Source organism: Elaeis guineensis, chromosome 11 (genome assembly GCF_000442705.2).
Source record: "Elaeis guineensis isolate ETL-2024a chromosome 11, EG11, whole genome shotgun sequence".
Taxonomy (NCBI): Eukaryota; Viridiplantae; Streptophyta; class Magnoliopsida; order Arecales; family Arecaceae; genus Elaeis; species Elaeis guineensis.
The window spans coordinates 121,851,313-121,874,649 of record NC_026003.2 but is presented as its reverse complement, the minus strand read 5'-3'; the positions used below and the strand labels follow the sequence as shown (position 1 = coordinate 121,874,649).

The 23,337-nt window shown below is 39.5% G+C and overlaps 3 protein-coding genes and 1 non-coding gene across 15 annotated transcripts; 2 read left to right on the top strand and 2 right to left on the bottom strand.

The window, feature by feature from the left end:
• Positions 1-2,209: 2,209 nt before the first annotated feature.
• Positions 2,210-5,756, top strand: LOC105054466 (probable serine/threonine-protein kinase PBL23). Of its 10 annotated transcripts, none has more exons than XM_019853832.3 (7): positions 2,210-2,435; positions 2,511-2,810; positions 4,135-4,196; positions 4,270-4,412; positions 4,501-4,690; positions 4,829-5,220; positions 5,300-5,756. In XM_019853832.3, exons 1-7 carry the CDS (start codon positions 2,353-2,355, stop codon positions 5,537-5,539), a joined length of 1,410 nt encoding a protein of 469 aa, XP_019709391.1. In that variant the 5' UTR covers positions 2,210-2,352; the 3' UTR covers positions 5,540-5,756. The 10 variants fall into 10 exon arrangements, with proteins under 10 accessions (XP_019709391.1, XP_073102002.1, XP_019709390.1 ...); XM_073245901.1 differs by having other exon boundaries at positions 2,212-2,422; positions 4,267-4,412; XM_019853831.3 differs by having other exon boundaries at positions 2,214-2,435; positions 4,267-4,412.
• Positions 5,757-6,225: 469 nt separating this feature from the next.
• On the bottom strand, positions 6,226-12,200 carry LOC105054465 (uncharacterized). The gene is made up of 3 exons (XM_073245903.1): positions 11,945-12,200; positions 8,066-8,210; positions 6,226-6,751 (listed from the first exon to the last, which is right to left on the bottom strand). The coding sequence occupies exons 1-3, from the start codon at positions 12,126-12,128 to the stop codon at positions 6,739-6,741; spliced, it is 342 nt and encodes a 113-aa protein (XP_073102004.1). The 5' UTR covers positions 12,129-12,200; the 3' UTR covers positions 6,226-6,738.
• A 1,317-nt stretch (positions 12,201-13,517) lies between these two features.
• Positions 13,518-16,607, top strand: LOC105054464 (uncharacterized). Of its 3 annotated transcripts, none has more exons than XM_073245642.1 (3): positions 13,518-13,824; positions 13,906-14,091; positions 14,367-16,607. In XM_073245642.1, exon 3 carries the CDS (start codon positions 14,591-14,593, stop codon positions 16,370-16,372), a length of 1,782 nt encoding a protein of 593 aa, XP_073101743.1. In that variant the 5' UTR covers positions 13,518-13,824; positions 13,906-14,091; positions 14,367-14,590; the 3' UTR covers positions 16,373-16,607. The 3 variants fall into 3 exon arrangements, with proteins under 3 accessions (XP_073101743.1, XP_073101742.1, XP_010934272.1); XM_073245641.1 differs by having other exon boundaries at positions 13,906-14,104; XM_010935970.4 differs by lacking the exon at positions 13,906-14,091.
• Positions 16,608-18,870: 2,263 nt separating this feature from the next.
• Positions 18,871-18,956, bottom strand: TRNAM-CAU (transfer RNA methionine (anticodon CAU)). The gene is given in 2 exon segments: positions 18,871-18,906; positions 18,919-18,956. It is a non-coding gene; the product is annotated as a tRNA-Met (tRNA).
• Positions 18,957-23,337: the final 4,381 nt, after the last annotated feature.

Genomic DNA, 23,337 nt, shown 5'->3' with positions numbered 1-23,337 from the left:
ATTAGAATCTAGGGTGAGTATAGCTTCTAAAAAATATATTCAAAGTGGGTTCGGATGGGATATAGATAATGATATGCCTAGCCCCAAATGTGATCCAATATAATCTTAATATAAATCTTCATTTCAAAATTATAATTATTTTATAATATTATATGATAAGTTTCTTATCTAACTCACAAGGTCTGATCTGACCTCTCTTATCTACCCTATCTGACTTGATCCATACCTTGAGCTAACCCGAGGCAGGTACGAGATAGGTATAGATAAGGAGTTTTTAATTATGGGATGGGTATAGATATTGGGTCATCCTATCCTTATCTGATCTATCGCCATCCCTATGGACGAATGATAGAGGATGAAGTGCTATGAGATCTATACAGGTGGATGAATGATAGAGGATGAAGTACTTCAAAATTTATGTAAGTGAGAAGATGATAGAGAATAAAGTGCTTTGAGATTTGTGCAAGCAGATAAATGACCGAGGTAGAGTATTTAAGATCCGTACAAACAGATGGATGGTAGAGGATAGAGTGCTTGAAGATTTATATAGATGAATGAATGATAGAGGACTAAGTACTTTGAGATATGTGTAGATGAATGGATTACATATAAAATATTTTGAGATTTGTGCAGACAAATGGATCACAAATAGAGCACTTTGTGATCTATGCAGGAGGATGGATAATATAGAATGAAACTCTTCAAGATCTATACATATGGATAGATGATCGAGGTATTTGTGCTAGCAAATAAATGACAAAGAATAGAGTATTTTAAGATTTGTATAAATTGATGAACAATAGAAATTAGAGTATTTTGAGATTTGTGCATATAGATAAATGATAAAGAATAATATTTCTGAAATAAAGATATTTTTATCTTTATATTTTATTAACAGTGTTAGTATTCGGATGGATGATTGAACTATATTATAGTAAATTTGAAATTTTGGTAGCTAATTGATACTTTTAAAATTTTTAGAATCTAAATATAAATAACTCAAATTTGAAGAGATACTTTTATAATTTTATAAAAACTATTTCAAAATTATCATCAACTCCACATCATCCGGTCATTCCCCCTCCCCCCCTCTCTCTCTCATGCCCATTTTGTCTCAAATTTTTCCTACATAATCTATTAACAATTTTCTCTTGCATGGCATGACTTATTTCTACTTTACACACGTTATCAGGGTGGGGTGTGTGGCCTCCTGCAGTCCATCATAAGCACCAACATCTGGGGCTTGGCAAGGGCCAAATATCGGCCCTCACAACGCGGTTTCTTTGCTTTCCATGTCTTTAGAAAAAGCATGCCACCTGCTCGCCATATATTTCCAACCGAGTGTTCCCCCGAGTCAATGAGGCAGATACCAATCAGCTCCCTTCCAACCAAGAAAAGGCCACAGCATCATGACTTTAAACTTTCAAGATTCTCCTCTGCCTCAAAAGTGAACGTTTCCTAGATTTATCCAGCTCTTGCAAGGAAACAAGCTACGAAGTGGACGAGGGTTTCCTGCCCTCATCCTTTGTTCTTTTCCTTTCCCTTCTCCCAATTAGAGTGGACCTGCTACAAGAGTTCGTAGGCTTCTTACACAACCACATACATACCTGACCTGATTTTGACCATGTCATCCAGTTATATCCTCCCAAGCTGAACCCGAACTGCTAGAAGAAAAGAGAGAGGCTCTCAGATTCTGACTAACAAACAGTGGAATAGTGAGATGGATATTCAGATGGATTGCTTTTGGCACTGGCATCCTAATCTGAATGGTATGGATTGGGCTTTATCTAGCCGAATCCAGGTAGAGGAAAAGACAATTGCAAGCCATTAGAATGGTCAAGAGTCAAACTCGAAAAGTTTAGGCTGACTTCCACATCAAGTGTAGTACTACCTAGATTGCTAAAGAATGATGTGCACAAATTTCTAAACTTTTGATTTGGAGGTGGTTCTAATAATTATGAATGTCTAACACTGATGGTTTGAAACTATGCCAGTTGCTTTCCACTTTATTCCCAAGACCTTGCTCAAACAACTGGGGTAGCCGCTCACTTTATACTCCTGGTAAACATGCAATCATTTCTCTTCATCATGCCACTCATTTTCTGCACAACTGGAATCTTTAATTCTTCGTTTTATAGTTGCGAAGAGATAGGCTCGAATATATCTAGGAACATGGCATATTAGCAGTACGTTTAGAGTGGAGTCATGCTTCCTCTTAATTTAGAGTGTAGCCATGCTTCCTCTTAATCATTGTTTCTTTGTCGTAGAGTTGCCAAAAGGTGGACTTATATGTACAAAGGAACATTGCAACTTAGGCGGTAGGTCTGAACACCCCCTATCTTTCCAAAGTGGATGGGAGAGGATGGTCATGTAAATTTCTCTCTCCATTCATGTCATACGCTAGGGACCCTCCTACTAAAGAGTAAGGGCATGAGGTACCATTTCCATGACCTACTCTCTTTCTCCTTACCCTCCTGTGGCTAGTGGTTAATGGATATTGATTTCTTAAGGGCTGTTGGAGGGTGGCTTCTACTTCTAGGTCCAGAGTTTGAAGCTTGCATGGCAACAAAAGAAGGCTCAAGGAGATCACTTGTCTTGCTCTTTTGGTTACTCCTCTTCCCCTGCTTACTCCTTTTGGCTCACCCATCAGGGAAGCTGAAGATCTCCATGGCTTCATCCTCTACTCGGCAGCTCCTCTCTTCCTCGAAATCTCAATCCATGGAAGTACGTCCACAGCCCCCTGCGAGACCTAGCCAATCCAAAGCAAACAAACATGAAGTCCCCAGCGGCCCCAACCCCATCTCCAACAGGTAGCATCACTGCCATCGTTGGATTATCAACATCTCTGCTGTACTCATTGGCCTCAGCTTCAATGGTTTGGTCTTGTGATGTTTTTGCTGTGGTTTGAGTTGTACATACAAACCACTATAGATAAATAAAGTGGAACTTTCTTTTTGATTTGGAGAACCTTTTGCAGGACCTTCCTATTTCGGACTTCGACAGACATCAATGTATAAAAATCAGAAGCTTTGTTTTTGTTGAATTTCTGAAAGACCATCCAGAATATTCTAAATCTATCCACATGGCCATGGGCTCATATTTTTCTCTATTTTTCTCAAACAAGGACATATTTGTACTACAATTTCAAGGACATAGGAAACAATCATATGGAGATGGCAGAACTACTTATTTTCTAGGATGGCGTTAAATGCTTGGTTACTCAAGGGCCACTACTTAAGCAAATACATGCACAGATTAAAGATCATTTAAACTTGCCCCAGATCCCAAGTGTACTACTACATGCAAAGTGCTCTGCTAACGGTAACTTACTGGGGATGGATACAGTGTTTCCCATTGCCAGCTAATACCCAGTCTATGAATCTGATTAGCTTCTAAAATTCTCAATGTACCAGCTTGGCCAAACCCAATTTGGCCTCAGCTTCTCTTGCTCTTTTAGCATAATATTTGGACACCGGCCCAGGAAACAGCCACTTCTTGATCAGATCTTCCTTGCAACCACAAGAAAGATCCGCTTGCCCAGCCCAAATCAGTCCCTTCGAAGGCCTTGATCGATGCCCTGTCCGCAATGATACCAGCTTTCTTGGCCTTCTCATATTCTTCTCACCACTTCCCATCTCTGATCAATTTTTCCAAGTCTGCGCCGACCACAGGTCAAAAGTCTTCCCTGCAAGCTGTCCAGTCTTTATTTGGCCGTGTTCTAAAAGCTCCATTACCCGCCCCTCAAAACTAAAAACTCTCCTACCCCTGATTCCGTTCAGCACTCCGGGAAAAGAAATCTTGGCAAAATTTCGAATAGGTAACGTATATATTCGTGATCCTTTTTTTGGTTTACAAAATATAAACTTTAGATTAGATCCACCACTTCTTTCTTTCTTTTTTTTTTTTTTTAATAAAATTGGAGCCAAGAATGTCACCTATCCTTTATTAAATGGTTTAGATCCACCACTTCTTAGAAGGCATAAGATTCACCACTTTATATCTATCATGCTTTATTTCCTGGTGACCTTGTTCGTTTATTAAAACTGATTTATTCTGTCAGTGTTTTCTTCTTCCAAGACCCTTTGATCTTGTGCTACTCCTTTAACACATCTCTCTCTCAAAACTGAAGAGCAGAATAAGCTCCTCTAGAGGCATGGAATCACAATGGTTGATGGGAGAACAGAGTAGCAGATCAGGTAATTAATTCCCTTGTGTTATACTGTCAAAGGAGTCTCATCCAACTAATACTTGTCTTTCACCACTCAGAAGATAGAAGGACTGCAAATATTTCTGCACGAACTTTTTCTTTAGAGGAGCTGACTTTGGCTACTGGTAATTTCTCTCCTGATTCAATTTTACATGAAGGAAGTTACTTTAGAGTTTACAAAGGGATCCTTCACGAGAATTGCCAGGTAACTGGGTCTACAGAATATTCCTTTGTTCGGTCCTCCAATGCTTCTTACGGATTTCAGTGCTGATCTCAGCGTCTGTTCCTCTCAGCCTGTGGCCGTGAAGCAGCTAGACATGAACTATTCACGCAGCAACAGAGACTTCCTTGTCGAAGTCCTGATCCTTAGCCTTCTTCACCATCAAAATCTCGTATCTGTAGTTGGGTACTGCTCTGAAGGAAGCCATAGGCTCATAGTCTATGAGTTTGCTCAACTGGGTTACCTAGAGGACCACTTGTTCGGTAAATAATCTAACCAAAGTGTTATTCTAAGTCACATTTAATCTTCTATAATTTCCTTTGCTATAATTTCCTCGTCCATGTTCATCTCTGTTATTTTATTAATCGGTTCCAAAGTCGTATAATATATCCCGATGTTAGGTGTTGAGAGATGCCAGAAACCACTGGATTGGAGTACTAGAATCAAAATAGCTATAGGTGTTGCTCAGGGTTTGGAGTATTTGCATAACAAGGCCGAACCACCTGTCATACACCGTGATCTGAGACCGTCAAACATTCTCCTGGATGAGGATTTTAATCCCAAACTCTCTAATTTTGGGCTTGCCAAGCTGGGGCCTGCCGGGGATAAATTTCATGTCTCCACAGAGGTGGTGGGGACTTGGGGTTATATTGCACCAGAGTATGCAAGAACTGGACAGGTATCAGTAAAGTCGGATGTTTACAGCTTTGGAGTAGTTCTGCTTGAGCTCATCATGGGCAGAAGAGCTTGTGTCATTCTTGAGACGAACGAGGAACATAGTCTAGCTTCTTGGGTAACTTCTTTCTCACTATTTTCCTTAACTCTGCCAAATTTGGAGGTTAGCAAGAGTTCATGTTTGCTTCAATGAGCAGGTTCAAACAATGCGCAAAGACCCGAACAGGTTGCCAGGCATGGCGGATCCACAACTTCAAGGAAACTATCCAATGACAGGTCTGGATCGAGTCGCCTCGATCACCGCCATGTGTCTCCAGGAGGAGGTTGATCGTCCATTAATTGGCGATGTTGTCGCTGCTCTCAGCTCCATTGTAGTGTCTTCAACTGAAGTCCATGGTGCCACAACTGCTTCAGTGACTTCTTCGCTCTGTCATTGATTAGCATGTGAAGGCAGCACAAAAGAAAACAAAACTTGTTGCCAAGGGGATTGGATTGCTGAATATGGACTGCCTGGTGTGTGGAAAGAAAAAGCTTTTTCCTACTTTCTACAGTGCATATTTTTGTATGTTAATGGTCTGATATGTTGCATGTCCCATATATAACTAAATCTATGATTACCTCTAAGGATGATACCCTTTTGTTTTTGGGAGAAAATGAGGATGATATCTTGTCATGATGTTGGATCAAAGTAGTGATCTGGATATAATTTAGACACAGAAACAGTTCGAACATATGATTGGAGATGCTTTCACACTGCAACTGCAGAGGGATGAAGAACTCTCAGTATCATGAATTCATATCCAGGAAGGTTAGAAGTCAATTCAGAGCTTGTTAAGTCAATTTTAAAAGTTTGATTGGTACTGAAAATACGAGAGGACATGGCACTCCATTGCAATTCCAGATCCTGGGTTTTTGAGACAGACTAAAAATTCTTAAATCGTGAACGAAGAGATGTCAAAAGAATTTTCTCAGAAGAAGAGATGTTAAAAATAATTTGGCAACATCTGAGCTCATCTCTGCATGTTGACCAACCACTATGTATAGCGATGAGTAGCCTTGCAGAACATTGTACACAGCCCTATTAGATATCCCTCAGCAGAAGAAGGATAGGGCTAACTATCACAAAAAGCTAGAGATTCAGCATGATTGGGATAAAAATGCACAGAAATTCCTTTTGTTACCTTCATCTCTCAACAAGGTCTGGTGGAGTCCGACTCTTCCTTGTCTCTAAAAATGAAAAAAGGGAGAAAAATGCAACTGCTGCTGCATTCAATATTTATGCCAGAAAAAAACTAACCATCATTATGTCTAAGAATCAAGCATGAGGAATGGCTTGCCGAATGTAAAGCCAGAAAAAAGCTCCTAATTACCTATTTCATGGATCATTGCATTCTGCAGTGAGCCCACCCTCTAATACAGCATCAAGATATGAATACAAATATTAACTTTCTGTACAGAAAGCTAAAGAGTGCAAAACCAAGTTAATCCATTGACATCCCTTGGAAGGTATCCTCTGTTTTAGGAACAGGAGATGGAGGTGAATCAGATGGAGTTGCAGTATCCAGAGACTTGGAGATGACACCATGTTCATCCATGACCTTTAGTGCAGCTTTTCCTTGGCTTTTTTTTGTTCTCTCTATGACTTCTTCCTGCATCAATTAACCTCTTGTTAAAACAGTGCTAATGTGTGAAATGGATTTCACAGAAATCCTAATCATAGATTAAGTGCAGGTAGCTCCTAAAAAAGGTGTATGTGAGGGAATTAGTAAAGTTGAATATGTCGAAATAAACAGGAAGACATAAAAGTAGCACTGATGGTCTTATCAAAGCTTTGTTTTGATCAGTGGGAGGCAGCATTCAGTAACAGTATCTAGAGCGACGATTGACTGACATCTTGCTTGCGCTCATGGACCCTATTTGGAACATTTTACAAGTCAAAGTAAAAGAAGCCTACTAGGCTTCCTCCACTGTTTGTAACTCTCATTAAAATGTTTTAAAGTTCTTCAAGTTACAGCATAAATCCCTAGACTTATTCTGTTGCTTTATAGCTTCCATTCATCATTTGAGATTTATGATTCATATTTTAGTTCAATATATCTGCCTAATATTGGCTGATCCGATACAGTACATATTTGCTTATCCTCAGGTACTGAGACTGAAGGTAATATTCATCTCCGTACCCTTTCTTTGACTATAATGAATTCATTTCTTTTGTCTCTAATCATTCTTTAGTTCTCCATTTCAAGTTTAGAATAGTTAAGTTCTTTACAATTTAGAATTTTGTAATAGTTGAATCTCTCTTTACTTTGTCTCATACTATGAAGTTTCTCTACTATTTGGTCATATCGATTTCACCCCTCTTACATTTCGAGCACATGGTGCGGGGTTTCTCAGCTAGCCCAATCATAAAGATAATTATATACAGTTTAAAGAACTTCCACCAATAAATAGGACAATACACACAAGCAGGTCTGGGATGAAGCTATATACAGAATATTCATGATATTAACTGCATCAAAATAAAAAAAAAAAATGTGTGTGCCCATGTGGTGCAAAAACGCAATAAACCTGTAAATATCATCCTCTATATACTATTATATCCTTCTAATGCACCCAAATTGTGGTGGTAATCTTCTTTGGTCTTATGCAACTCAAATACCCAAAAAGCTTCAGAGTATTTATTGGCATTACAAAAAAAAAAAAAAAAAAATGACACCAATTATCGAGCATATATGCATTGCTTTAGAGCATATGAGCAATTCCCACCCAAATTATTAGAGAAGCTGCTCCCATCTATTCCCCAAGATCGTATTAGCTTCAATTTCTACCAAAAAACAAGACTATTATTTTCCAATGCATTGATACTAAATGAGCCCAACCAGACTTGTAATTGCCCTAGGACCAAAATATCACATTTGATTAGACCATTAAAGCAGAAATCTTCAAAAATATAAAACTCATACATGATTACTGTATTAACTATGAAACCTCGGTTTCTCATCTGGAAATACTGGACTTGCTTTTGTTGCTCAGCTTGCCATTGACCAATCACATGCAAGATCTCCACCACTGCAGATCCTATGAGTTCATTTAGTGCTTCTGCAAAAGCTTTGACCAAGAAAAATGCATCCAGAACAGCTTTGATATCATTTTCACGTAACAATGCTAAGAACTCATTATCCAGAAGAAATATTTTGATAGATGGTAATTTTGTACAAGGGAACTTGTTCTAGCACATCTGGAGTCACATTGCTTGACATGATCATGTATATGCTGAGATAACTTGATTTGCAATTTACAACAATTTAAGTAAACAGCATCGAGCTATGAATGTTGTCTGGTGCTTGAAAGTTGCAAGATTTTTCTTTTTAGGAAAATTCACTATTAGTTCATAAACTGAATGGAGTAATAGAAGAAAAATACATAAACTGAATCGCTTGAACCAAATGTTTTTAGTATAAGACAATCAAGATAATGGTTTCACCACATTACAATAATGACAATGGAAAAGGTAACTTTCTAAAGCCCCATATGAGCAATTCAGACACCACAAGACCACATCCTCCCTTCACAAAGAACTGCACAATTCCCATCGCATAGCTTGCACAACATGGACCTCTGGCTAACCTATATACATATTCCATTCGCACTATACATTCCTATGAGTAGTTTTCACTGTTTTGTTTCTTTCCTTCGACTACGGGGTGCAATGCTGAACAACCACTTCACATTTTCATCTAAGAAAAGCACCTGCATAAATTTCTATGACCAAAAAAGGCATGATCAAGCGTATGGTGCAAAAAGCTAGGTTCTCAAGTTGCCCAAATGGATTTTTCAAACTATACATGAGAAACCTATTTGAGATTATATATGGTCCCATAAAGGGGGTAGACTTAATTTATGGAACCATAGAGGGGGCATGATATTAGATTCTTGCTGCCTTGTATCAACCCTAAGTATTACAAGTCATAAAGGAAATCACTTCTTAATCCTGGTACATTCAAGCAGGCTAGGGAAAACTTGAACCAAATTAAGAAATCAAGCTCCAGCAGATGAGAGCTGGTGAAGGGTGTGTGAGGGAATCAACTCAATCAAGGACCATGAAAAGAAATTGAGCTAGAAAATGAATATTGCGTCCCACAGACCTCACAAAATAAGCAAGGGAAAATCATAATGTAGGATTCAAACTACTAGACAAGAAGGTCTGCTCAGGCTTTCTACTTGAAAACACACCATCCAAAGTTACCAAACACCCCACCCTCTTTCAGGTGCACAAACAGCCAGAATACTTTGTATCATGAGTTAGCTAAAATACTGACTGTAAAATCAGTTAAAATTCCCCAAATATAAGGCTTGATATGAATTAGCAATGCCCTACTCAAGGACTATAATTCACTTATGCATCTACTACTCCCTCTTCTTGATACCCATCTAAAAGATAATCTCTGTCTCAAAATCATCAAAACAAAATGGAAATCCACCTCATTTCCTCATCTCATTCTCCTCTTCTTTCTCTTGATTGGAAGGAAAATGCAGAAATGAGTGCAGAAGAATAAGGATGCCCCTGCCAATCAGCTACTTGCGCTCAATCCACACTGACTCACAATTTCGAGTGCTAGTTTGATTTGTATCAAGAGTTGATGGCCCATCATCCTTTATTCTTTTTCTTTCTTAGTATAAAAGGTAGCGATCCTACTAAAACTCAGGAAATCTTACCGAAAGGGGACTTGGTGAATTGAAAGTGATTGGAATTTTCCCTGATTCTAGGTAACTTGAATTAACATGAAATTTCACTTCCTTCAAATGTCTGTATTAGTTCTAATGGCTAATTTTAGGGTACATCTAGACTCCTAACTGAGATCTATTAGGGCCAGTGCATCCTGTGTAGCATATAGGCTGCATTAGAAAAGTTTCTCTTACTAGGTCTGTTTCACATATCAATTTTTTATGAATTTTATAAGAACAAGTAATCAGAAAACCTAATTTGAGAGAGAGAGTGATCCAAACAATTCCGAAAATTGCAAACAAATATAAACATCATTTTTCTGAAGTACTCCTAACTCTAAAAGAAAAAACAGATTGAAAGTTAAAGCATGTTAGCACAGGTCCTCCTGAATAAAACTTCGAAAGATGAAGATTCCACAAGGAACCAGTTTATACATCAAGTGAAAGATTCAAATGCTATTGACACTAAGCATGCCTGCTTATGGCCAGCATGGCAGTTGCTGTGCTGAAACACGTGCCATACCATGGTAAAACAAAACAAGTATAAATGTATGAAAACTTAATAGACCTTATTTTAATTAAAAGAGATTAAAGAAAGGACTAAATAGCAGCCGTGCCGACCCAGTGCTTGGTGCCATCACTGACCCGGCACAGTGCATGCCGGATGATATGGACTGGTACACGACAGCACTTGAAATATGTATCAAGTAGACATCCTCATTATATAAAAAAGAATAATTTGAATTTGAGAATTTTAACATCCAGCAATCCCTACTGTCGATTGTTTGCTTGATCTCATTTAATGCTCATTCATATGATTCTCTGAATCTGTGTCCCTTTCATTCAATCCTGTAAATCCAATTTTCAATTTTTACCTACATTGGAAGAAAACAGGTCTTGTATCAAAGTTCCAACAAAAAACTGTAGGGCCTTTCGAGCCCAACCTTGGAACCAAAATGTAGCTTCCAGACGATAATCCTACCTGGACTACATTCACCTAACAGGTCAATCATAATATAAAACCAAAAAAGTAGTAAAGGGTACATTTATATATTACTAAACTAGCCTTGATTGCAAAGAACTTTGTTTTATTCACTGCAAATAGCACAATTTCCCCTTGCTGAGAGAGCTTGGAGAGCCTCTCTATGATCAAATATTTAATGTGTCAAGCTCATGGCTCCTTAATTGAAGAAGAAAAAAGTTCCCATTTTCTAATCATCATATTCACTAACTTGGTCAATGGATCTTGCCCACTTTCGATAAGTTCTGGAACCTTAGGTCCAAACTTCTGCTCCTGAGTCTAGGTGCTGATCCATAATTGCATCAAACTGAAACCATAACTGGAATGGCCATGGAATGCTTATGCTGCAACATCAAGAAGGAACCTTGTTATTCTGACCATCTCCTCTTGAGGTCATTGGGAATTCGGAATGTCCTTATCTACCAGCTTAATGGATCTCATTCAGATGATTCAATCCAAATGATGGCTGATGAAAAGTGAGCATCAATTGCAAGATGGACCACAAACGTGAGGGCTAATTTGGGGTTTGTTGTGGCAGCTACCAGAGGGGAGCCTCTATTTGCTCCATAATTGCAAGATAGACCTCAGACTTTCTCAGATGTTCATCATTGTCTTGGGAGCATTGGATACCATATCTTTATTTATACCGTTGAATAAACTTAGCACAAGATCAAATTCTTGAGAACCTTAACACCTGCCCAATCTCTATTTAAAAATTTAAAAGAGTATACAAACGTGGAGTTCCATCACATTCTTACGAGTAGAGTTTAAACAACAAGTCTCGAGTAACCAACTACAGAAAAGAAACGCAAAATGGAAACCAGAAAGAGCTGAAGAACCCGAAATTCCGGGGAAAGACATGGAAAACACTGGAAAAGAGTCAAAGCGCTTCACCACCCAGTGGAAGTCGAAAAGCCAGGACAAACGAGACATGAACGAGAACAAGAAGCAAGCGGAATTGGGACCCACTAAACCGGACAAAACAAGTCATCACCAAGCAAAAATAGCAAAGAGAGAACTCAGGAAAGAAAACACCATCAGTGATTACGTGGCGAGGAGAAGAAGATGGATGAGGAGAAGATGGTTTGCATGCTACCTGAACCAGGGCTCGGCGTTCTGCTACTGCTGCACCGTTCGAAGCCGCTCCCATGAGATTCAGATCCTCCAGGGCTAGTCCCGGGCATGAGGTTTGGAGAGGGGCGAGTTCTGGGGGATGTGGAGGGGAGGAGAGGAGCGGAATGGCAACGGCTAGTTTTTTGACCGTCGGAGAAGCCCGACATCCCAATCGTTATCCGACACGGTACGCGTGTGTTACTGCTAAATGAAAAAACACGGCTATTTGGCAGAAGGCATTAAAAAGATAATCCGACTTACTACAAAATATAAAATAATGAATAAAAGTTAAATACGAAGTAAAAAAAAATTAAATAACAAATATGCAAAAAAAAAATATTTTTCTAGTGACCATCAAGTTCATAACCTAACCTATAAAGGAGGATTTCATGATCTCTGATTAGCTATTTTTATTTAAAATCATTAACAAAAGACACTCACTTATAAATATCTTTTTTGTTAATTTAATCTAACAAATAAGGAGGCAACTTTTATCCATTATTTTATTTTCATCTTCGTTGTATGTTAAGGATTAGAAGTGAAAGCTTATTTATCTACTATTTGAACCTAGGTCACTTGTATTTAACTCAAATTGATTCTATAAACTCTATAATTAGTGCTTAGATTAACTATTCTAAACATTATTTTTGTTGATTTTAGATTTTGTTGCTCTATTGATTTTGATGGCTATTTTATATTTAGCTATTAGCTTTGCAACAAATTACACATTATATGAAATATTTTTAAAACATTGATTTGGACTAAAAATAATCAACCGACAAAAAATTAAACTAACAAAACTGGGGCAGCCAACTAACAAAAATTCAAGTGGAAGTCAATTAACAGAAAAAAAAAATTTAATTTACGGTCAAATAAAGAATCAACAATAAGGTATTGAGTTTTCCAGCTAAAAAGAGAAACCTGCCATAATTTATGGCTACTATAGGAATTCAAAAGAAGCATTGATATTAATTTAGATTTTTTATGCTCCATCATGCTAGATAATTTTGATATTTTTTAGATTCAAATAAATTATATCAATCTCTTTCGAGATTTGAGATGATTATAGATTTCTATTCAATATTTGACAAATATACATTTATCTACTTAAATTTTGCTATACATATGATACAAGATATCATATAATTATCTTTCTATTAAATAAATTAATAAATCTTGTTGATATCATTATCCTTTAATCTATTTGAGCCTTAAAATATCTTAGCTGATTTCGAGGTAGGTTAAAAGAACAAAATTAATTTTTTAAAATATTAAATTAGTTAATTTGAAATATTTTAAATTTTTTAATTTGTCAAAAGTTGGTTAAGATATTTTAAGACCAAAGTAGGTTAGAGAGTGATGACTTTGTTAATTTATTTAATAAAAAAATAATAAATTAAGTATTATATGTTACACATACAGTAAAAATTATATAATAAAATATATATTTTTAAAATAGTGAATAAAAATTGTAATTATCGTAAATCGCGAGAGGGTGTAATTTACCCTAAATACCGTCCCACGTCGTGCCGCCCCAATTTGGCCGCGTAAAAATATGGTGCCTGGGAGGGTATTTTCGCGAACCCACTCCCGAGTGCGAAACCCATCTCCCTTCTCGGCCGGTTTCCCCCCTTTCCCGTTCCTTCCCTTCTTCCTCCCTCTGCCGACCACCTCCGCTTCGCTCGACGGCAGCTCCAAAACCCCCGAAAAATTGAAGTAGATCGAAGATTTCTCGTTCGATGTTGTCGCTAATTTGGTCCGCCTAGGGTTTTGATTCGTTGATCTCGCTCTATTGCGGATTTCGCATCCCTCTTGCGGCGTTTGGAGTTCGATCTTCTCTCCTGGGGTGCTTTTGCCTCATCGGTATGGATTGTTCTTCTTCTTCCAGTGCCAGAATTTATCGTTATTTTCTGAAAAGATGATATTTTATCCTTGTTCATGTAGTGGATGGTCGCTGTAATCTAGGGTTCGCGAATGCCCGAAAGTTTTCTCGCCATTTCTGGTTCTAAAAAAATCACATCTTTATGCTAGATTTGAGCTGGATTCGGTAATACTGTTTAGGAAAATGGAAGCTTTGCTCTCGTATGGGACTTTTGGAACTGCGGTGCCGGGAATTTGTACTCAATTCGGGTCTATTTTCCACGTCAGAGCCCTGATTTTTTAGATAATCGTTCTGAATTTGGTTTTTATTTTAGCGATCCACTTCGCTGCTTGCTCAGTCTAGCACAAGCATTTACATTGACAGCAAGTGCATGAGATTTGATCTTAAATTTATAATATGAAAACTGTGATTACAATTTTGATCGGTACAATACAGTAAAAGGCGAGGTTTCTGAGTTAAATTTCTTTGCTAATAACTCTGTTTTATCATGATCGTTAATTTTTCTCCCCTCCATTCTGGGCAGGTCTAACTTGCTATCAGTTGTTAGATACCAGTTTGCAACTATTAGGTGTAAGTGCAGTAATGTCAAGATATACATACCTCGAACGAATTTGATGAGCTGTGTTTATGAAATTACTGTCGAGTTCATGCTCTGATATGGCAGTTGTGTGATCCATATAGTGCAATTTATTGGTTGATTACTTGATTCTGAGAGGAAAAGGGGAAATACTTAGCTCTAGTTGTTTCATGGCTGCCCACTCATTAGCCCATCAGGATCATCATCTAGTTGTTCCAGATCATTCTCTTGTCATTGGCCAAGAGTTTCCAGATGTGGAAACTTGCAGAAGGGCACTTAAAGATATTGCTATTGCCTTACATTTTGAGCTCCGGATTGTGAAATCTGATCGCAGCCGATTCATAGCCAAATGCTCCAAGGAAGGATGCCCCTGGCGGGTTCATGTGGCTAAGTGCCCTGGTGTCCCAACCTTCTCAATCAGGACCTTGCATGGGGAGCATACGTGTGAAGGAGTTCGTGATCTTCATCACCAGCAAGCTACTGTGGGTTGGGTAGCCAGATCCGTGGAGGCCCGACTCAGAGACAATCCGCAATACAAACCAAGGGAGATATTGCAAGATATCCGTGAACAGCATGGTGTTGCTGTGTCTTACATGCAAGCCTGGCGTGGGAAAGAGCGAAGCATGGCTGCAGTCCATGGCACTCTTGAGGATGGATATCGACTTCTTCCAGCGTACTGTGAACAAATAAAGAAAACAAATCCCGGGAGCATTGCATTAGTTTATGCAACAGGTCCAGAAAACTGCTTCCATCGTCTGTTTATTTCCTACCGTGCATCAATCTATGGTTTTCTGCATGCTTGCCGGCCTCTATTGGAACTTGATAGGGCACATCTTAAAGGAAAGTACCTTGGAACTTTGCTTTGCGCCTCAGCTGTTGATGCTGATGACATGATATATCCGTTAGCATTTGCTATTGTGGATGCAGAGAGTGATGAAAATTGGATGTGGTTTCTATCAGAACTGCGAAAGCTTCTTGGAGTTAATACAGACAAGATGCCTATATTAACAATATTGTCTGAGAGACAGAAAGGCATTGTAGAAGCAGTTGAGACCCACTTCCCCACTGCTTTTCATGGATTCTGCCTGCGTTATGTAAGTGAGAGCTTCCGTGATGAATTCAAAAATTCAAAATTAGTCAACCTCTTTTGGAATGCTGTTTATGCTCTCACTGCAGCTGAATTTGAGGCAAAGGTAGCTGAGATGATGGAAGTTCAAGATGTTATGCCTTGGTTCCATCTCTTTCCACCTAATCTCTGGGCTGTTGCTCACTTTGAAGGAGTTCGGTATGGTCACTTCACTCTGGGAATTACAGAGATACTGTATACTTGGGCCCTTGAAGGCCATGAGCTTCCTATAGTGCAAATGATGGAACACATGCGCTATCAGTTAACTGCTTGGTTTAATGATCGTCGCAATATGGGAATGTCATGGACCTCAGTTCTTGTTCCCTCTGCTGAGAAGCTCATTTCTGAAGCTATTGCTGATTCACGTTGTTACCAAGTCCTCCGTGCAAATAAAGTGGAGTTTGAGATTGTATCATCAGAGAGAACAAATATTGTTGATATACAGAGCCGCTGTTGCTCATGTCGTCGGTGGCAGATTTATGGTTTCCCATGTGCACATGCGGCTGCTGCGCTGCTGTCTTGCGGTGAAGATGTCCGACTCTATGCTCAAGAGTGTTTCAGTGTTAGGAAATATAGAGAGGTCTATTCACAAATGATATATCCCATTCCAGACAGAACTCTTTGGAAGGAGTCAGGTGAGGGAACAGCAGGTGGAGCTGGCAAAGCAGATATTATTATACGCCCACCCAAGATTCGGCGGCCACCTGGCCGCCCCAAAAAGAAGGTTCTTCGGATAGAAAGTTTGAAGCACCCAAAGCGAGTTGTTCAATGTGGCCGTTGTCATCTATTAGGGCATTCTCAAAAGAAATGCACCTTGCGAGTCTGACAGTTTTGGATATTTTCTTCTTCAACTAAAATCCTTGTTATATTCTTATATATGCAAGGAAAGTAGAATTAGTGTTGTATTGTGGTGTAGAAGTATGCTTTTTTTTTTTCTTGTCATTACTATATGTTCTTTATTTGATTAAAGCTAAGGATGCTGCCCTTTTATGAAACCCTATTATGGATTGTAATTTCACATTATAGGGATCAATCGAAAGCCAAATCCATGCTTTCTTGTATTTCTTGTGTCATGTTTCTTTTTCAGCTAAACCGAAGTCAAATAAGTATGTCATCTGAAGCATGCACAAGGAAGCAGATCATATATGCTTTCTGGGGTGTAGGTTAAGGCTTACTGAACTTTGGTGGCGGCTAGTCAGTCCATTGTTCCTATCTCATCATTATATTTCTTTATTTGAGAAATGTTATTAAATGAAAATGACTTATCGACTTTGTGATGGATCGTTCTATTTTTTATTTGAGTAATTATGGTGTATTCTAAAAAAGAATATTATATATAAGGTGGTAATTATACTTATGCTATAAGAAGGATCAAAGAAAAATCCAAAAACAAACATTAGGTTTAAGGTGCTTTGCAAGGACTTTGAAGAAATTTTATTGTGAAACTTGTAAAGAGAGAGAAGTCATTAGTTATTCTAACTTTCGACATTCTTGTTCCAGTTTGCAAGGGAAATGAGATTGGAATTTGCAGCAGACTGGGTTTCCTAGTGCTGGCAAATGATGGCTATTGTTGTAGCAAGACATGTCCTAACAAGTCTTGTAGTTTCTTGCATTATAACTTACTCAGGCAGTGGGACGTTGGTGGATTTGCACTTCTGGTGCTGTCTCCATTTAAATTAGTTTTCTCTAGTCTAATTATTGATATGGTTTAGATGACTATTTGGACCTAGTCAACTCTCCTTGATTTGATCTCCAGACTGGTGTGTTGATGCAGGCATTGTCAATGTATCTTTTAAATATCAAGTGAAGGTCTCATCCCAAGATTTGGATTTCTAGAATAATTGGGTTGATGGATTTCTAAGTGTTGACGTCACTGAAAAATTATCCTTATCCCCAAAAAGATGGTGCAGTTGAATTTTTACTCGTTGCATGTGCATTTGCTTTCCATCATCCAATTACTGTCTACTTTATTAGGGAAGACCAATGCCTGCTGTCGAGGAAGTAGCGGATAAGGGTGGCAAGCCCTGGTAATTTGAATGGAAGGTGAGCTCTAGTGGTGTCTTTGCTTGCATATTTATAAGTATGCAGCTCCTGGACTATAAATTGTTCTTCACATGCTGCAGCTTGAACGGGAGGATGCTTCAATCAAAGATGAGTTTGCGGTGTCCATTGCGAGAAGTGGTTTACGCAGAGTCTGAAAGGTGAGGCTGGAGCTCCCAAGACACAGGTTATAGTTGCTTCCAGCCAATTAGTGAAAATAAGAACCATTGTTTGCGGATTTACAAAGCCCCTACCAGTTTACATCCTGATTTTATACCTAGGATACTTTTTGCTGCTTGTTAAATATGATGTTTTGATGAGAGTTATATATATATATATAGAAGAAAATTATTCCAAGAACGAAACTGCGATCCAAAAACTTTGGAGAATCGTCCTTTCACTGCTTTTCCTATTTCTTTCTTTTTCTCAAGATTATCTTGAAAATTGAGCTGAGATCTAAAATTTTGTGGTTTCCTCTTTCTTGCATTTTCTCTTAATGATCAACCAAGGGACCAGCTTGGCTCTTGGTGGTCATTGTATGAGATAAGAAACAGGATTGATGGAGGCGAGGGAGAAACCCATATTAACGGGGATTTCATTCCCTGAGCTACTCAATATATATGTAGACTAAGAAAACACATAAGATGATTTATGGTCAAGGTTTAAGCTTTTGCACAATGTTCTAATTTTGTGACATACTATGACAAATGGGACTTCCAAACAGTTTTTTTTCAATCACCTTTCGGCTTATCCAAGGCAAAATGAGTCCAATTTCCTTCAAAGCACATGATCATACATGAAACCAAATGGATTTGGAAGATATGTTCCAAACCAAAACCCTGGTTCCAAACTCATGAATATTGATCTAAAGTGATAGGATTTTAGTTGTTATCCATAAGTCCAAGCTTTTGCAGATATGGGTGCCTAATTTTTTTCGTACTTTGTGACATACAGTCGTCACAAGATCATAAAGAGCCTTGATGATTAATTTGTTTGTATGATGAACTGCCATGAGACGTTGTTTGATGAAAGTATATTGAGAAGTTTGTTAATGCAATTATATTTGTACTCAATCAGCAGTTCTTTAATTATTTATACTCTGCAAATAGAATTTTATTATAGCTGATTCCGGCAATTGCCTAAATAAAGGCAAGAACCCAATCAGCTAGAATGAGCATTAAGCAAGCCCACCTTAAAAAATCGAAAAAATTTAAATTATGCGTGTATTGATCCAGGAGCCCAATCAACTGGAATGAGCAAGTAGAGGTAGCTAAAAAAAAAAAATGGGGTGAGAGAGGCTCGAACTCTCGACCTCAGGATCACTCAATAAGCTATGAGACCTACGCGCTAGCCAACTGCGCCACCACCCCTGGGACAGCAGTTGGGAGTGGCTGTTGGATACTAATCAAGATATTATTTTTTAGAAACGTATTCCCCAACAAACGATATCATCCACTAGGCTATGGCTGCCGAGGATGAGAGCAAAAATGTAGAAAGATAATTTTATTCTTATAATAAAATATAAATTATCATAAAATCAAACATATATTTAATATAGTTTATTCTTTGCATTATATTTTTGATTTATTGGATGAGTCTTAGTGCAACGATTATACTTAGGAGCACCTATGTTTCAACGGGAGACGCAAGTAGATTAATGTAACAAAACAATTGGTAAGATACACGGGATATAGCACAATATGGGATGTAGTACAATCCTTGTTAATTATGATTGGCCAACTAATGATTTTTATTTTTTTTTTGAATGAGAAAAAATTCTCTCTCCACATTGATGTGATAGCTTCTTATTGGATCATTCAAAATACATATAGTAAAATGAGTTCTAACCAATAATTTCTACCAGCCAGCTATAGAAAATTTTTGCGGATCTTTTTGTTGCATTAGTAGCGACAACATTTTTTTTGAGTCATCGTGAATTAGTAATCACTACTATTAAATCCATCAGTTTCATTCATGTATGGATATCAAAGCTAATCATTTGAAAAAGAGTTACTTAAAGAAATCCATCCTCTTGACACTCAAATTAATATTTGAAAAAAAGTTATGGAACAAATTCCAATAACATCCCTCAAATTTAAATAATTATATATTTTCATCTAATATTTTGAAAATATATATTCTACTACTTAACTTTTGCTAAATATATGGCATATAACTTCTACTGGTATATTTTATTAAATAAATTAATAATTTTACTAACATCATCATTATCTAATCTATTTGAATCTTAAAATATTTATATTTTTATTTTGATAATTTTTTATTTTTTAAATTTTAAATTTTAATATTTGATTAGAAGATTATATGCATATGTTCAAAATATTAGGTAGGACCATATAATTATCCTAAATGTTGGGAGGGATCGGGATAATTTACTCAAGGTTATAATATGAATCGTAAATCTCGGCTCGGCAAGAAAAAGAAACATACCTGTTGTTACGAGGAAAGGGGCTAATACTAATGCATACCAGCCCATGGGAGTTATTGCAAGCACCACTAATTAGCCGGAACATGATACAACCTTTTTTTTCAAGGAACCAACGTGCTATAACTTACGGAACACTTTATTAGAGAGCCATGATAACTCTCGAATTTAGATACATCATTATTTGCTATAACTTACGGAACACTTTATTAGAGAGTCATGATAACTCTCGGATTTAGATACATCATTATTTTTTTACCCTCGAAGAAGATCTCTCGTGGTTCAAAAACAGAAACGAAGAAGGAAAAAAAAAAACAGAGAGAGAGAGAGAGAGAGTCTATGGCTCACAGCGAACAATCATTACAATTATTTTTCGTTGCAATAAATACTAGCTTCATGTCGAGTCACACATACGTCACACCTGCCAGCCTATCGAGCACCTGAAGCAAAACACCTTCCATACTTGCCGCCGGAAGAAACCATACCTCGGAAGCCTACATCAGCGACCGCCCCCACCACCCAGACCAGCCCCACCTCCAAACCCATGCCCACCACCCACATCAAAACCACCTCCACCACCGCCGCCTACCCCAAACCCGCCGCCCCCAACTCCAACACCAGCACCTGCTCCGAACCAGCCGCCGCCGCCCCCAAATCCACCTCCACCACCAGCCCCGCCGCCTAGTCCTCCACCTGCTCCTACTCCGCTTCCAAACCCACCACCGGCTCCCGCTCCACCACCCAATCCTCCTCCACCTCCGCCACCTAGCCCGCCACCACCACCAACTCCGCCACCGGCTCCGGCCCCACCACCAGCTCCAGCACCACCGCCGATCCCTCCGAGCCCTCCACCACCACCAGGCCCACCGCCAAACCCACCACCACAACCAAGGCCAGCACCACCACCTCCACCCAAGCAGCCATAAGCTCCACCACCGAAGCCGCCACCTAATCCTCCACCCTTTCCAAACCTCCCCTGACCGAAGTAAGGGCCAAACCATTTCTTATATATGCCATGACCCGGACCCCCCTCATAGCCATATCGAGGGCCAAAAGAGCCCAATACTCCTCCACCGCCGTCACCTAGCCAGCCACCACCACCAACTCCTCCACCCGCTCCGACCCCCCCACCAGCTCCAGCACCACCGCGTATCCCTCCGCCGGTTCCACCACCACCTCCCAGTCCTCCACCACCACCTGCCCCGCCACCTGTCACACCAACACCTTCAACTTCACCACCAGCTCCAAGCCCACCACCAGCACCAGCACCAGCCCCAACTCCACCACCAGGTCCAAGCCCGCCACCACCATTGCCCCCTAGACCTGCACCGTCTCCAAAACCGCCACCGGCACCAGCCCCTCCGCCAATTCCACCAACACCTCCAAGCCTCCACCACCACCAGCCCCACTACCAAGTCCACCAGCACCTCCTAGCCCTCCACCATCACCACCATCGAGCCCGCCACCGCCACCAGGTCCACCAACCAGACCACCAGCTCCACCGAAGCCACCACCATCTAGACCTCCCCCATAGCCATGTCGACGGCCAAAAAAGAACGGCTTCTCATTGGTGGCCACACCATCCACAGTAGCGTCAACCTCACCAGCCAAAAGAATAACGACTGCAGCAATAACTGCAAAGCGTAGCATTGCACCCGAGGGTGCTCTCATTTTAAAAGGCTTCACTCACCACCACCACCACCACCACCAATGTAATAGAACTAACTGAGTTGGAAAGAGATCGATCAGGCAAGGTGAATCAACGTAGTTCTTTCTCTACATCCTCTTGTGTTAGTAATTGTAGTAGTGGGAAGGCTGCGAGCATATATAGAGTGAGAAAACCAGTGTTGGGCTGGGTGTTATTAACTTCACCACAACCATCCTCCGGGGGGCGAGTAAATATGATTCAACCTGTCGGCGGCAAAAGAATTATTTTCCAACTGTTTTCACGGCTCACCTGAGGTGGGGGAGAGAGGGAGTCAATTCCACTAAAGACAGAAGTCAACCTCACCGGGAGGTACTGTCGGTGAGCATTTTCTCTTCGGAGGTACTATCTGTAAGCATGGAAGGTTTAATTCCCTGAACTCCGAGTGGTTCATTTACGCTGTGACGGGGTTCATAAACTGTTTTCAGATTGGAGCTCATGAAGCCGAAAGTGCGGAGTAGAGCCGCCGTAAGTCGAACTAACTTGAGTATCATAGAACATCACTTCAAGAGAAAACAATAATTAATATTTTGGGGATCGGACGTATTGAGAACCAGAGTTTATAAAAAAAATTTATATTCTATGATCTTCATTTTTATAGAAAATTTTTTATCATCTCTGCATGTAGATTAATAAATTTAATCATATATATAAATATTATAAATTTTGCTTCCATACTTTTTTATCATATTTTATTATAAAAAATAATATAGATATTACATATTTTAATTTATATATTTTATTTTTAAAAAAATAATATTTAATTTATTTTATTTTTTCTCCTTCCCTACGGCTCCTCCGCTTATTCCCCTCCTCTACTTCTCCATGCCCATCCCCATTTTCTGGTACCATCATGACTGCTCATCCGCCCCTCATGTGCCTGCGAGTCCTCCGCTGGTGGCTAACCCCCCACTCGATACCCGCGGTTTGTCCATGCCACCATCTCCACCACTGCACCCCTGCGGCCACCCATGGGTTGTTCGCCCCCTCACCCTTTTGCAGTTTTCGCAACAGCCACCTATGGCCATCCCCCATCACTACAAAAATTTGAGTTTTCACGATGTTTAAAAATTAAAATATTATAAAAATATAAATTATTTGATGATGTTATCAAACGTCGCTGATGAGATGGATCATGTACGATATTTGGATAAACATCGTGGATTGTAACACCTTTGCACGATGTTTATGACGAAAATATCACGTTTTGGCCTAAGTTCTCTCATCTTTAATTTACTAATTTTTCTCATTTTTTTAAATGCATCTAGGTTTTTTTTGTTTTTTTTTGCCCGTTGTTTACCCCTGCCCCAAAATAATCCCGTGCGCCTCTCTTCCCCGTGCCCCAAAATAAACCCGCAGCGATCCCTATTCTTCGACACCACCGTCTCTTACCCTCGTGACACACGTCGCTCCCCTCCTCTCACGGACCACCATTCGCCACCACCGTCGTTCGCCACCACAGCACCGCCATTCTCCAAACACCACCGCCTCTCATCCTCGCGATGCATACCGCGGTCATTCGCCTCCTCTCACGGACCGCCGTTTGCCTCTTCTTACGGACCACCATTCGCCACCACTACCGTTCGCAGCCTCTCACGGA